Source organism: Eubalaena glacialis, chromosome 3 (assembly GCF_028564815.1).
Source record: "Eubalaena glacialis isolate mEubGla1 chromosome 3, mEubGla1.1.hap2.+ XY, whole genome shotgun sequence".
NCBI lineage: Eukaryota > Metazoa > Chordata > Mammalia > Artiodactyla > Balaenidae > Eubalaena > Eubalaena glacialis.
This window is the reverse complement of record NC_083718.1, coordinates 27,755,657-27,771,740: the sequence shown is the minus strand read 5'-3', so window position 1 is coordinate 27,771,740 and position 16,084 is coordinate 27,755,657. Positions and strand designations below refer to the sequence as shown.

Genomic DNA, 16,084 nt, shown 5'->3' with positions numbered 1-16,084 from the left:
AAGTAATTGGAAATCCCCAGGGTGCCTGCAGTCATGCTCCCTGAATATGGAAACCTAGCATATATCCTCCTGGCAGGCTAGAGGATTCTTCTTTGGATTAACTGGTCAGAAATACTTAAATTTAGAATCAGGAGGAGAGAAGCAGAGTGGGGCACAGTAGGAGTAAGGGGTATTCCTCAAAGCTGTCTCACCACTTGTTACTGATACTCTTGTAAATATTAATGGACAGCCAAGGGCAACCAGTTACAGAAAGCCTCCAACATGAATGTAAGAGACCTAAATCAATAAACAGAACAACTGAATTCAGGGAACATAGCACACAGCAGGGAGCCAAAGAAAAGTTCACAAAAAATATAAATAGCATCTTCACAGAAATAAGAGAAGATATTATACACATAAAAGAAGATTAAGATGCTATAAAATGAGAAGCAAGTAAGAAAAAAATTGAAAAGTGTATAAACGTAGTCATAATTTTTTTTTAAAATCAAAGGTTTGAAAACAAAATGATAGACATGGGAAACTGAAAAGCTCAGTATGCCATGGCCAGGCCTTGAGCGCTGGGTTTTTCCTAGGTCTTGTAGATAACCAATTATCCATTCAAACAAAATAGTCACCAATACATAATTGTACCATGGCTGTGTATATGAGATTATTATGTAGCCAGTGGACAATAACAAAATGATACTGGTGATTTTTTTAAAATGTGCTTGAAACCAATGTTAGAGTCAGTGGTGCAGTTTGCCCAAAGCAGTAACTGCACCAAGTTTAATGGTGCCATGATTTAGGGCATAGAGGTTTGATGACATTCCTACAACTGGCCCAGCATGGGGCTCCCTTCACCTGGCAGGACCTCATTCTGAGTGGTCAGAATGCCATCACCACAACCAAGTGTGTATTCATTGAGGAAATAGGAAACTCAAGAAGCATTTACTGAACATCCTCTAGCCTGATGTCTCCTGGATTGCCCTGCTGAGAAACTCTCCTTAGAACTTTTCATAAGTTTTAAGATACATGTCAGAGTGCTTGTTTTCACAGATTCCTCTGTGTCCACTTCAAAAGATAGACCCAGCTCTGTCAAATTTTAGAATACAAAGGAAAAAAAGGGACAATCTTAAAAACTTATAGAAAGGCAACTCATTTGAATCACAAGAGTCAGTGTGTCATCTGACTTCCCCATTAGTAAAGCTAAATACGTGAGGCTGGAGAAAACGCCCTCAAAGTTCTGAAGTCTCTACCTAGCCAAACTATCTAGCAGGTATGTAAAATAAAGATATTTTGGGGATTCAGGGTCTCAAAAACTTTATGTTCACATACCCTTTAACAGAGAGGAACTGAAAAATGTGTTTTAACAAAACAAGAAAGATCAAACCATTGGATCCAGTAAATCGTGGCTTCAACCCAGAGAGTAATAAAGGGAAACTCCAGGAAACAAGTACTAGATTACCTCTGCAGTTACCACATGGAAAATATTTTGGAGCACCATTTTAATTACCTATTGGAAAACTTAGAAAACTAAACAAATTTTTAAATGAAATAATTATTAACTTTAGGAGAAATATTTTAAATAAACATAAATATAAGAAAACATAATTAAACATTTCTCAGTAGTAAACAATATATATTAATAACAATGTAAATACTATACATTTAGCTAAACACTGTGATATTAACTTGAGAGAAGAGGAGATGTATGGGTAGGTATTATGAGACAGATACATTTTCATTTGTCATATAAGAAGACAATAATGTATAAAATTATATACTAAGAGAACAGTATAAGAATATTTGTTTGAGAATATGGAGACACATTCCAGGACAAAGAGCTGTAAGAGTCAAAACTTTTTCTTTGGGAACTAAAGTGAGGAATGAGGAGAAATGGGGCAGTGGTAATGTTTTAGTACTATTTGTTTTGTTTTACCCAGACTTATGTTGATAAAAATAAAAATTTTTATGAAAGATGATAAATGTCAGCACCATGCAAGATGGATGAGAAGGAGGGTGTGCATTTTATTCTTATATTTTCTATTTTTCTCTTCTTAGGACCTGGCATATCTCGATACCGATGACAGCAGATGATGTGCTAAAGGAGATTAGAGGAAATCAGGTGGCTTTTCAAGATTGCTTTACTGCAGATATTTTTTTCCTGCTGACTTTTTCTTTGTTAACAATACCTGAGATTCCTGGGTTTTTACCAGTCTCTTCACCACAGGGTAGTCAGTTAATGGCAGACTGGGCTGCTTGTGTTCCTTCGTTTGTTGTTGTGGTAGCTGATATGGAGACCTTTCAGACAAATGATTCATTCCGTACTTGGACCAGAATCAGAGTGCCTCCAAACACTCTGACTGATGATGAAAGACACAGTGTGTCTGATGTGACCCTATCACAGGATGGAATATTTTTTTTAATAAATGGTATTCTTTACTTTAAAAATTATAATGCATTTAAAGGACTGGGAAGCAATGTAAATCTTCCTGATGGTGGAATTATTGGCATTACATCAAGAAAATGGTGTTGGATCAACTATTTATTGAAGGTTAGTAAAAAGATTACGTATGTGTATATTATACCTGCACACTTAGATATATTTACCATACTGTTTAATGCAGTGATATATCAGAGACTATACTATGCAGCTCTTTGTAGAATTATATTTTAAGATTTATTTTTTATTTATTTTATTTATTTTTGGCTGCATTGGGTCTTAGTTGCAGCACATGGGATCTTCGTTGAGGCATGCAGGATCTTTTGTTGTGGCACACAGGTGTCTCTCTAGTTGTGGTGTGCAGGTTTTCTCTTCTCTAGTTGTGGAGGGTAGGCTCCAGGGCATGTGGGCTCTGTAGTTGTGGTGCATGGGTTCCAGAGCATTTGGGCTCTGTAGTTCATGGCACACAGGCTCTCTAGTTGAGGCACATGAGCTCAGTAGCTGTGGCACATGGGCTTAGTTGCCCCATGGCATGTGGGACCTTAGTTCCCTGACCAGGGATCAAACCCACTCCCCTGCTAAGTCAGATTCTTTACCACTGGACCACCAGGGAAGTCCCTGTAGAGTTATTTATGCTTGTAAATAACTCTATCTTTCTGACCTAGCTTCTCAGAGACCTCTTTACAGAGGTGTACCACCAATGACAGAGAATAAAATGAATCTAAAATATCTTTAATAGATTTAAATAAATGGAAAAGAAATTGGAAACCATGAGAAAAAAGGAATCTATCAAATGACAAGGCAACGAGTAAAACTAAAAGCAAGGAAGTCATTACCATAAAATTTAGGATAATGGTTATCCTGGAAAGAAAAGATGTAGTGATTGGGAGAGAGCATGTGTGATATTTGGGAGTTCTGATTATATTCTATTTCTTAATCTAGGTAGCTATTACACAGATTTCTGCTTTGTGATCAATCTTCCAGCTATTTATTTATTTATTTATATTTGGTCGATTTTCTGTATGTAGATTCTATTTCAAAAATTTTAAATATGTAAAAATAAATGTTAAAATATAACCTAGATAAAACTAACAAAAATTGAAATGTAAAATTCAATGATCACCTTAAATAGAAGATTGGATACAACAAAAATAACTAGTGCATTGGGAAGTAGATAAGAAGAAATCAAACAAAATGAAAAACTGGGAGAAAGGGAAAAACCAAGAAAAAGAGGGTAAGAGAGATGAAAGAAAGAATGGGAAAGAGAAGATTCAACATATATCTAACCAGAATTCCAAAATGAAATTTTAGCAAGAAAGAGAAAGAGCTGAGACTTTTTCAGACTTAAAGAAAGATATCAATCCTCAATCCATAAATATTAATAAATCCAAGTTGATATAGGAGAAAAGAAAACCCGCTTAGATACAAAATCATTAAATTGCAGGGTATCAAAGACTAATAAGAGATATTAAAAGCTTCCAAAGAGAAAGGACAAATTACAAAGTAAAGACAGTAAAACAATTAGACAGAATCAATGGAAGTCAGAAGACAGTGAAATACTCAACTGAGGTAAAGTTATTGGCAACCTAAAATTATATACATTCAATAAAACTATCTTCAAGAATAAGAATGTTTGAAACTATATTAAGAATAAAAATCAGAGATTTTATAATTAGAAAACTTGAAATAAAATCCATTAGATGTGCTCAATAGCAGAATGGATATGACATGACAGAGGAAACAGTCAATAAGACTAAAGTTATATCAATAGAAAATTTCCAATGTAAACAATAGAAAATATTGTCAAAGTTGAACCAAGCCCCAGAGACCTGTGGGACAATAGCAAAACGTCTAACATACATGACATTGGAGTCCAAGGAGGAGAGGAGAGAGGATCATGTAGAAAAAAAAATCTGAATAAATAATGGCTAGAAACTTCTCAAATTTGATAATAAGTATAAACTTATGGAGCCATGAAGCCCAACAGACTCCAAACAATGTAGTTGTAAAAGAAACTCATAATCAAACTACTAAAAACCAAAGGAAAAAAAATGTGGAAGCAGCCAGAGAGAAGTGATACATCATATATAGGAGAACAATGATTCAAGTGATAGCAGATTTTTCATCACAGGCCATAGATAACAGAAGGCAATGAAGCAGTATTAGTAGAGTACTGAAAGAAAGGATCATCAGCATAGAATTCTATTCCAGACAAACATGTTTTTCAGGAATTAAGGAGAAATAAAGACATTCTCAGATGAAGGAAAACTAAGAAAATCTGTTACCAGAATACCTACTCTAAAAGAAATATATGTCTAATGAAGCTTATCAGGTGGAAGGGAAATGGAGAATTTAAAACTTCAGTAATGAGTAAAAAACAACTGAAATGGTAGATATACAGGTAAAAATTATTTTAGACTAAAATCATTTTAATAAAATTATTTAATTAGATTTGTTAATCTGATTTATTTAATTAGCTAAAATAAAATTATTCTAATCTAATAATTATTAGATTAAATAGTATTTAATCTAATAATAATAGATTATATTATTATGTAAAAATATTAAAAATAATTATTATTATTTTTATACTCAAGTTATATATTTTTATACTCAAGTTCCTTAAAACTTAAGAGTATAAAATTTTTTTATTTTTATACTCTTAATTTTTATATTTTTATACTCTTAAGTCCTTAAAATATGTATGATATGTAAAAGCAAAATTTTAAATATACAACATTTTCTGGTGGGCTTTTTAATGTATGTTGATATAATACATGATGATTACAGCATAAATGCAGAAGGATAAAAGAACCTATGGGGTAGTGAGCTTTCTTCATTATGCTTGAAATGTTAAATGCATTATTATAACCCCTAGAGCAACCAGTAAAAAATTATATAAGATAGAGTTTTAAAAACCTCAACAGATAAATTAAAATGGAATACTAAAAAAAAAAATATTTTTCAATAACCTAAAAGAAGACAGGAAAGGGAAACACAGGGACAAAAACCAGAGGATACAAACAGAAAACAACAAAATGGTAGTTAACTATAAACATGTCAATAATTTCAATAAATGTAAATGGCCAAAAATTACTAATTAAAAGGCAGAGATTGTCAAATTGGATTTTTTTTTTTAAAGACCAAACTGTATGCTTCCCATAAGAAACCCACTTTAAATATAAGGAGACATAGTTGAATTAAAAGTAATATATTGGAAAAGGATATATCATGCAAACACTAATTAAAGAACATGGGAGTGGATTTATTAATATCAGACAAAGTAGGAAAACAATTGGATAAAAAGGGACATTATATGATAAAAGGGTCAATTTGTCAAGAAGACATAGCAATCCTAAATGTGTATGTATCTAACAAACAAGCTTCATAGCATATGAACCAAAATTAATTGAATGGAAAAAAGAAATAGATAAATCCACAAAATTGTTGGAAGATTTCCACAGTCCTTTTTCAGTAATAGATAAAACAAGTAGACAGAAAACAAGCAAGGATGTACAAGGATAAATAGCACCAGTGGTCAGAAAACTACTGCGCATCTCACCCAAATCAAGTCTGCTGTCTTGTGTGTAAAAAGTTTTATTGGAATATAGCCGTGCTCATTTGCTTATGTATCATCTCTGGCTGCTTTTGCCCTACAACAGCACTGATAAAAATTTGCAATAGAGTATGTGGACCAAAACTTAAATATTTACTATATAGCCCTTTCCATAAAAAGTTTGCTGACCCCTGAATTAACCAGCTTGACCTAGTAGACATTTGTAAAATATACTCCACCCAACAACAGCAGAAAATATATTCTTTTCAAGTAAACATGGAATATTAGCAAAGATAGAGTATATTTTAGAACATAAGACAAACGTTAACAAATTTAAAAGAAGAGAAATCAAAGCATGTTCTCTGGTCATAACAGAATTAAACTAGAAATCAACTTTTTAAAAACAGATATGTGGAAAGTCATCAAGGATTTGAAATTTTACAAATACACATTACAATAACCATTTGGACAAACACCATTTCAAGGGGAATTAAAAATAATTTTTAAAAATTTTTTGGTTTTGGCTCCATTGTGTCTTCGTTGCTGCACACAGGCTTTCTCTAGTTGTGGCAAGTGGGGTCTACTCTCCGTTGCGGTGCATGGGCCTCATTGCAGTGGCTTCTCTTGTTGCGGAGCATGGGCTCTAGGTGCACGGGCTTCAGTAGTTGCAGCACACGGGCTCAGTAGTTGTGGCACATGGGCCCTAGAGCGCACGGGCTTCATTAGTTGTGGCACGTGGGCTTAGTAGTTGTGGTGCACAGGTTCTAGGGCATGTGGGCTTCAGTAGTTGTGGTACATGGGCTCAGTAGTTGTGGCTCGTGGGCTGTAGACCGCAGACTCAGTAGTTGTGGTGCACGGGCTTAGTTGCTCCGGGGCATGTGGGATCTTCCCAGACCAGGGCTCGAACCCATATCCCCTGCACTGGCAGGCGGATTCTTAACCACTGCACCATCAGGGAAGTCCCCTAAAAATCATTTTACTAAATAAAAATAAAACATTAAAACTATCAAAACTGATGGAAGTGAAAGAAGAAATTGACAAATCCATAATTATAGTTGAAGATAAAATAGACAATTGTATAGAAGAACTGAACAACCAACTGAATCTAATTTATATTTATAGAATAGTCTACCCAACAACAGCAGAATACATATTCTTAGCAAGCGTTCATGGAACATTTACCAAGATAGACCATATACTGAGTCATAAATCAAACCTCAACACATTTAAAGGAATTTAAATCATATAAAGTATGTTCTCTAACTACAGTGGAATTAAACTAAGAGTCACTAACAGAAATATATCTGGAAATACCCTAATTCTTGGAAATTAAACAATGCACTTCTAAGTAATTCATGTGTTAAATAGGACATCTCAGGGAAATTAGAAAATCTTTTTTAAAATTATTTTAATTGAAGTATAGTGGATTTACAATGTTCTGTTAGTTTCAGGTGTACAGCACAGTGATTCATATATATATATATATACACATATATATGTATATATATATTCTGTTGTATATATTCAGTTATATACATATTTATTTATATGTATATATTCTTTTTCAGATTCATTTCCATTATAGGTTATTCAAAGATATTGAATATAATTCCCTGTAGGTCCTTGTCGTTTGTATATTTTATATATAGTAGTGTGTATCTGTTAATCTCAAACTCTTAATTTATCCCTCCCTGCCCACTTTCCCCTTTGGTAACCGTAAGTTTGTTTTCTATGCCTGTGAGTCTATTACTGTTTTATAAATAAGTTCATTTCTCTTATTTTTAGAGTCCACATATAAGCAATATCATATGATATTTCTCTTTCTCTGTCTTACCTCACTTAATATGATAATCTCTATGTCCATCCATGTTGCTGCAAATGGAATTATTTCATTCTTTTTTAAAATGAGTAATATTCCATTGTATACATGTGCAACACCTTCTTTATCCATTCATCTGTTGATGGACACTTAGGTTGCTTCCATGTCTTGGCTGTAAATAGTGCTGCTATGAACACTGGGGTGCATGTATCTTTTCAAATTATAGTTTTCTCTGGATATATGCACAGGAGTGGGATTGCTGTATCATACAGTAACTCTATTTTTAGTTTTTTAAGAAACCTCCTTACTGTCCACCACAGTGGTTGTACCAATTTACATCCCCACCAAGAGTGCAGGAGGCTTCCTTTTTCTCCACACGCTCTCCAGCATTTATTATTTGTAGACATTTTAATGATGGCCATTCTGACTGGAGTGTTTGATTTACATTTATTTTCATTTGCCTGTTGGCCATCTCTATATCTTCTTTGGAGAAATGTCTATTTATGTCTTCTGCCAATTTTTTGATTGGGTTGTTTTTTTATTAAGTTATATGAGCTATTTTTGTATTTTGCAGACGAATCCCTTGTCAGTCAGATGGTTTGCAAATATTTTCTCCTATTTAGTAAGTTGTCTTTTTGTTCTGTTTATGGTTTCCTTTCCTGTGCAAAAGCTTTTAAGTTTAATTAGGTCTCACTTGTTTATTTTTGCTTTTATTTCCATTACTCTAGGAGATAGACCTCAAATAATATTCCTGTGATTTATCTTAAAGAGTGTTCTCCCGGGGCTTCCCTGGTGGCGCAGTGGTTGAGAATCTGCCTGCCAGTGCAGGGGACACAGGTTCGAGCCCTGGTCTGGGAAGATCCCACATGCCGTGGAGCAACTGGGCCCGTGAGCCACAATTACTGAGCCTGCGTGTCTGGAGCCTGTGCTCTGCAACAAGAGAGGCCGCGACAGTGAGAGGCCCGCGCACTGCGATGAAGAGTGGCCCCCGATTGCCACAACTAGAGAAAGCCCTCGCACAGAAACAAAGACCCAACACAGCCATAAATAAATTAATTAATTAAAAATAAAGGAAAAAAAAAAAAAAGAGTGTTCTCCCTATGTTTTCCTCTAGGAGTTTTATAGTATCTGCTCTTACATTTAGGTCTTTAATCTATTTTGAGTTTATTTTTGTGTATGGTGTTAGGGAGTGTTCTAATTTCATTCTTTTACATATAGCTGTCCAGTTTTCCCAGCACCACTTATTGAAGAGACTGTCTTTTCTGCATTGTATATTCTTGCCTCTTTTGTAGTGGATTAATTGACCATAAGTGTGTGGGTTTATTTCTGGGCTTTCTATGCTGTTCCATTGATCTATGTGTCTGTTTTCTGCCGGTACCATACTGTTCTGATCACTGTAGCTTTGTAGTATAGTCTGAAGTCAGGGAGCCTGATTCCTCTAGCTTTGTTCTTTCTCAAGATTGTTTTGGTTATTTGGGGTCTTTTGTGTTTCCATAGAAGTTTTAAAATTCTTTGTTCTAGTTCTGTGAAAAATGCCATTGGTAATTTGATAGGCATTGCATAGAATCTGTGGATTGCCTTGCATAGTATGGTCATTTTAACAATATTAATTCTTCCACTCCAAGCACATGTTATATCTTTCCATTTGTTTGTGTCATCTTTAATGTCTTTCATCAGTGTCCTTTTTTTTTTAACATCTTTATTGTAGTATAATTGCTTTACAATGGTGTGTTAGTTTCTGCTTTATAACAAAGTGAATCAGCTATACATATACATATATCCCCATATCTCCTCCCTCTTGCATCTCCCTCCCACCCTCCCTATCCCACCCTTCTAGCTGGTCACAAAGCACCGAGCTGATCTCCCTGTGCTATGCGGCTGCTTCCCACTAGCTATCTATTTTACATTTGGTAGTATATATAAGTCCATGTGACTCTCTCACTTCATCCCAGCTTACCCTTCCCCCTCTCCGTGTCCTCAAGTCCATTCTCTACGTCTGAGTCTTTATTCCTGTCCTGCCCTGAGGTTCTTCAGAACCTTTTTTTTTTTTAGATTCCATATATATGTGTTAGCATAGGGTATTTATTTTTCTTTTTCTGAATTACTTCACTCTGTATGACAGTCTCTAGGTCCATCCAACTCACTACAAATAACTCAATTTCCTTTCTTTTTATGGATGAGTAATATTCCATTGTATATATGTGCCACATCTTCTTTATCCATTCATCTGTCAATGGACACTTAGGTTGCTTCCATGTCCTGGCTATTGTAAGTAGAGCTGCAATGAACATTGTGGTACATGACTCTTTTTCAATTATGGTGTTCTCAGGATATATGCCCAGTAGTGGGATTGCTGGGTCGTATGGTAATTTTATTTTTAGTATTTTAAGGAAGCTGCCTACTGTTCTCCATAGTGGCTGTATCAATTTACATTCCCACCAACAGTGCAAGAGGGTTCCCTTTTCTCCACACCCTCTCCAGCATTTATTGTTTGTAGATTTTTTGATGATGGCCATTCTGACTGGTGTGAGGTGATACCTCATTGTAGCTTTGATTTGCATTTCTCTAATGATTAGTGATGTTGAGCATCCTTTCATGTGTTTGTTGGCAATCTGTATATCTTCTTTGGAGAAATGTCTATTTAGGTCTTCTGCCCATTTTTGGATTGGGTGGTTTGTTTTTTTGATATTGAGCTGCATGAGCTGCTTGTACATTTTAGAAATTAATCCTTTGTCAGTGGCTTCATTTGCAAATATTTTCTCCCTTTTTGAGGGTTGTCTTTTCATCTTGTTTGTGGTTTCCTTTCCCTTTGCTGTGCAAAAGCTTTTAACTTTCATTAGGTCCCATTTGTTTATTTTTGTTTTTATTTCCATTTCTCTAGGAGGTGGGTCAAACAGGATCTTGCTGTGATTTATGTCATAGAGTGTTCTGCCTATGTTTTCGTCTAACAGTTTGATAGTGTCTGGCCTTACATTTAGGTCTTTAACCCATTCTGAGTTTATTTTTGTGTATGGTGTTAGGGAGTGTTCTAATTTCATTCTTTAACATGTAGCTGTCCAGTTTTCCCAGCACCACTTATTGAAGAAGTTTTCTTTTCTCCATTGTATATTCTTGCCTCCTTTATCAATAATAAGTTGACCATAAGAGCATGGGTTTATCTCTGGGCTTTCTATTCTGTTCCATTGATCTATTTTTCTGTTTTTGTGCCAGTACCCTACTGTCTTGATTACTGTAGCTTTGTAGTATAGTCTAAAGTCCCGGAGCCTGATTCCTCCAGCTCTGTGTTTCTTTCTCAAGATTGATTTGGCCCTTCAGGGTCTTTCATGTTTCCATACAAATTGTGAAATTTTTTGTTCTAGTTCTGTGAAAAATGCCATTGGCAGTTTGATAGCGATTGTATTGAATCTGTAGAATGCTTTGGGTAGTATAGTCACTTTAACAATGTTGATTGTTCCATACAAGAACATGGTATATCTCTCCATCTGTTTGTGTCATCTTTAATTTCTTTCATCAGTGTCTTATAGTTTTCTGCATACAGGTCTTTTGTCTCCTTACATAGGTTTATTCCTAGGTATTACATTCTTTTTGTTGCAGTGGTAAATGGGAGTGTTTCCTTAATTTCTCTTTCAGATTTTTGTCATTAGTGTATAGGAATGCAAGAGATTTCTCTGCATTAATTATGTATCCTGCTATTTTACCAAATTCATTATTTAGCTCTACTACTTTTCTGATAGCATCCTTAGGATTTTCTATGTAGAGTATCATGTCATCTGCAAACAGTGACAGCTTTGCTTCTTCTTTTCCGATTTCGATTCCTTTTATTTCTTTTTCTTCTCTAATTGCTGTGGCTAAAACTTCCAAAACTATGTTGAATAATAGTAGTGAGAGTGGACAACCTTGTCTTGTTCCTGATCTTAGAGGAAATAGTTTCATGTTTCACCATTGAGAATGATGTTGGTTTTGTGTTTGTCATATATGCCCTTTATTATGTTGAGGTAAGTTCCCTCTATGCCTACTTTCTGGAGGGTTTTTATCATAAATGGGTGTTGAATTTTGTCGAAAGATTTTTCTGCATCTATTGAGATGATCATGTGGTTTTTCTCCTTCAATTTGTTAATATGGTGTATCCCATTGATTAATTTGCATATATTGAAGAATCCTTGCATTCCTGGGATAAACCCAACTTGATCATGGTGTATGATCCTTTTAATGTGTTGTTGGATTCTGTTCGCTAGTATTTTGTTGAGGATTTTTGCATCTATGTTCATCAGTGATGTTGGCCTGTAATTTTCCTTTTTTGTGACATCTTTGTCTGTTTTTGGTATCAGGGTGATGGTGGCCTTGTAGAATGAGTTTGAGAGAGTTCCTCCCTCTGCTATATTTTGGAAGAGTTTGAGAAGGAAAGGTGTTAGCTCTTCTCTAAATGTTTGATCAAATTCGCCTGTGAATCCATCTGGTCCTGGGCTTTTCTTTGTTGGAAGATTGTTAATCACAGTCTCAATTTCAGTGCTTATGATTGGTCTGTTTATATTTTCTATTTCTTCCTGGTTCAGTCTCGGAAGGTTGTGCTTTTCTAAGAATTTGCCCATTTCTTCCAGGCTGTCCATTTTATTGGCATATATTTGCTTGTAGTAATCTCTCATGATCCTTTGTATTTCTGCAGTGTCAGTTGTTAGTTCTCCTTTTTCATTTCTAATTCTGTTGATTTGAGTCTTCTCCCTTTTTTTCTTGATGAGTCTAGCTAGTGGTTTATCAATTTTGTTTATCCTCTCAAAGAACCAGCTTTTAGTTTTATTGATCTTTGCTATCGTTTCCTTCATTTCTTTTTCATTTATTTCTGATCTGATCTTTATGACTTCTTTCCTTCTGCTAACTTTGGGGTTTTTTGGTCTTCTTTCTGTAGTTGCTTTAGGTGTATGGTTACGTTGTTTATTTGAGATGTTTCTTGTTTCTTGAGGTAAGATTGTATTGTTATAAACTTCCATCTTAGAACTGCTTTTGCTTCATCCCATAAATTTTGTGTCATCCTGTTTTCACTGTCATTTGTATCTAGGTATTTTTTGATTTCCTCTTTGCTTTCTTCTGTGATCTCTTGGTTATTGAGTAGTGTGTTGTTTAGCCTCCATGTGTTTGTGTTTTTTCCAGATTTTTTCCTGTAATTGATATCTAGTTTCATAGCATTGTGGTCAGAAAAGATACTTGATACGATTTCAATTTTCTTAAATTTACTGAGGCTTGATTTGTGACCCAAGATATGATCTATCCTGGAGAATGTTCCATGAGCACTCGAGAAGAAACTGTATTCTGTTGTTTTTGGATGGAATGTCCTATAAATATCAATTAATTCCATCTTGTTTAATGTATCATTTAAAGCTTGTGTTTCCTTATTTATTTTCATTTTGGATGATCTGTCCATTGGTGAAAGTGGGGTGTTAAAGTCCCCTACTATCATTGTGTTACTGTTGATTTCCTCTTTAATGGCTGTTAGCATTAGCCTGATGTATTGAGGTGCTCCTATGTTGGGTGCATAAATATTTACAATTGTTATATCTTTTTCTTGGATTGATCCCTTGATCATTATGTAGTGTCCTTCTTTGTCTCTTTTAATAGTCTTTATTTTAAAGTCTATTTTGTCTGATATGAGAATTGCTACTCCAGCTTTCTTTTGATTTCCATTTGCATGGAATATCTTTTCCCATTCCCTCACTTTCAGTCTGTATGTGTTCCTAGGTCTGAAGTGGGTCTCTTGTAGATGGCATATATACGGGTCTTGTTTTTGTATCCATTCAGCCAGTCTATGTCTTTTGGTGAGAGCATTTAATCCATTTACATTTAAGGTAGTTATCAATATGTATGTTCCTATTACCATTTTCTTAATGTTTTGGGTTTGTTATTGCAGGTCTTTTCCCTCTCTGTGTTTCCTGCCTAGAGAATTTCCTTTAGCATTTGTTGTAAAGCTGGTTTGGTGGTGCTGAAATCTCTTAGCTTTTGCTTGTCTGTAAATGTTTTAATTTCTCCATCGAATCTGAATGAGATCCCTGCTGGGTAGAGTAATCTTGGTTGAAGGGTTTCCCTTTCATCACTTTAAATATGTCGTGCCACTCCCTTCTGGCTTGCAGAGTTTCCGCTGAAGGATCAGCTGTTAACCTTATGGGGATTCCCTTGTATGTTATTTGTTGTTTTTCCCTTACTGCTTTTAATGTTTTTTCTTTGTATTTAATTTTTGATAGTTTGATTAGTATGTGTCTTGGCCTGTTTCTCCTTGGATTTCTCCTGTATGGGACTCTGTGTGCTTCCTGTACTTGATTGACTATTTCTGTTCCCATATAAGGGAAGTTTTCAACTATAATCTCTTCCAATATTTTCTCAGTCCATTTCTTTTGCTCTTCTTCCTCTGGGACCCTTATAATTCGAATGTTGGTGCGTTTTATGTTGTACCAGAGATCTCTAAGACTGTCCTCAATTCTTCTCATTCTTTTTTCTTTATTCTGCTCTGCAGTAGTTATTTCTACTATTTTATCTTCCAGGTCACTTATCCGTTCTTCTGCCTTAGTTATTCTGCCATTGATTCCTTCTAAAGAATTTTTTATTTCATTTATTGTGTTGTTCATCATTGTTTGTTTGTTCTTTAGTTCTTCTAGATCCTTATTAAACGTTTCTTGTATTTTCTCCAATCTATTTCCAAGATTGTGGATCATATTTACTATCGTTACTCTGAAGTCTTTTTCAGGTAGACTGCCTATTTCCTCTTCATTTGTTTGGTCTGGTGAGTTTTTATCTTGCTCCTTCATCTGCTGTGTGTTTCTGTCTTCTCATTTTGCATAACTTACTGTGTTTGGGGTCTCCTTTTCACAGGCTGCAGGTTCGTAGTTCCCGTTGTTTTTGGTGTCTGCCCCCAGTAGCTAAGGTTGGTTCAGTCGGTTGTATAGGCTTCCTGGTGGAGGGGACTAATGCCTGTGTTCTGGTGGATGAGGCTGGATCTTGTTTTTCTGCTGTGCAGGACCGCATCTGGTGTGGTGATTTGGGGTGTCTGTGACCTTATTTTGATTTTAGGCAACCTCTCTGCTAATGGCTGGGTTTGTGTTCCTGTCTTGCTAGTTGTTTGACATAGGGTGTCTGGCACTGTAGCTTGCTTGTCGTTGAGTGGAACTGGCTCTTAACATTGAGATGCAGATCTCTGGGAGAGATTTCGCCATTTGATATTATGTGGAGCCTGGAGGTCTCTAGTGGATCAATGTCCTAAACTCGGTTCTCCCACCTCAGAGGCATAGGCCTGACACCGGCCAGAGCATCAAGACCCTGTCAGCCACATGGCTTTTGGGAAGTCTGAGGTCTTCTGCCAGCGTTCAGTAGGTGTTCTGTAGGAGTTGTTCCACATGTAGATGTACTTCTGATGTATTTGTGGGTGGAAGGTGATCTCCACATCTTACTCCTCCACCATCTCGAAGGTCTCTTCATCAGTGTCTTTAGAAAATCTTTTAACTGAATGAAAGTGAGGATATAAGATGTCAAATTTTATGGAGTTCTGCTAAAGCAGTGCCTAAAATGGAATTTATAGCATTAAATGCTTATATTAGAATCTTTCACTTCTGCACAAGATAGAATAAAAAATAGGATATATATATATATATATATATATATATATATATATGTTCCAGCTTGAAACAACAGCAAAAAATAGTATGAAACAATGCTTTATATATTCAAAAACATTGGGAATCAAGATAAGCCCTGCAATTACCCCTGCTTAATGTCTTGAGAAAGTTCCCAGACCAGGGAACAGTGACATAGGAGACTGAGACAGAGTCCAGCAGATTCACTTAGTTGAGGAAGTGAAACTGATAGTCAGGAGAAGAAAGGTGGCTGGAGCTTGCAAAGCAGAATAGCAACAATAAAAGAGCTGCACACAGAAATCTAGAGATTTGCCAAAGGCCCCCCTCATGTATTCAGCAGCGTATCAATCAGTCTATATTTGTGGGGAAACTATCCAATTCTGGGGAAAGAACCAAATGAAAGGACTAAGGAATTGAATTTATAGCTCACACAGGGTTGGGAATAGTACCTGTTCTAACCAGCCAGACTGAAAACACACATAACAATTCATGGGGGATTGAGTACAGTGCTCCTAAGGGTCTTGCCTCACTACTGAGGAATAATTATCACTAGACAAAGTGCTTCTCTGGTCCCATCTAACAAATCTTAAACCAAAAACCCCAAAAGTATCCAGCTGTTTTAAAGTACTTTTAAAACATCTCAGAACAAAACTCAAGAATATTTTTAAAAAATA

General features: G+C 35.5%; 1 protein-coding gene across 1 annotated transcript in view; it reads left to right on the top strand.

Annotated features, from left to right (window-relative positions):
• Positions 1-16,084, top strand: part of CATSPERE (catsper channel auxiliary subunit epsilon) — a 268,765-nt gene that overhangs the window by 114,045 nt on the left and 138,636 nt on the right. Inside the window, exon 9 of the mRNA XM_061185394.1 lies at positions 2,041-2,533. Coding sequence (XP_061041377.1) covers positions 2,041-2,533 — 493 coding nt within the window. The remainder of the gene's footprint in view (positions 1-2,040; positions 2,534-16,084) is intronic.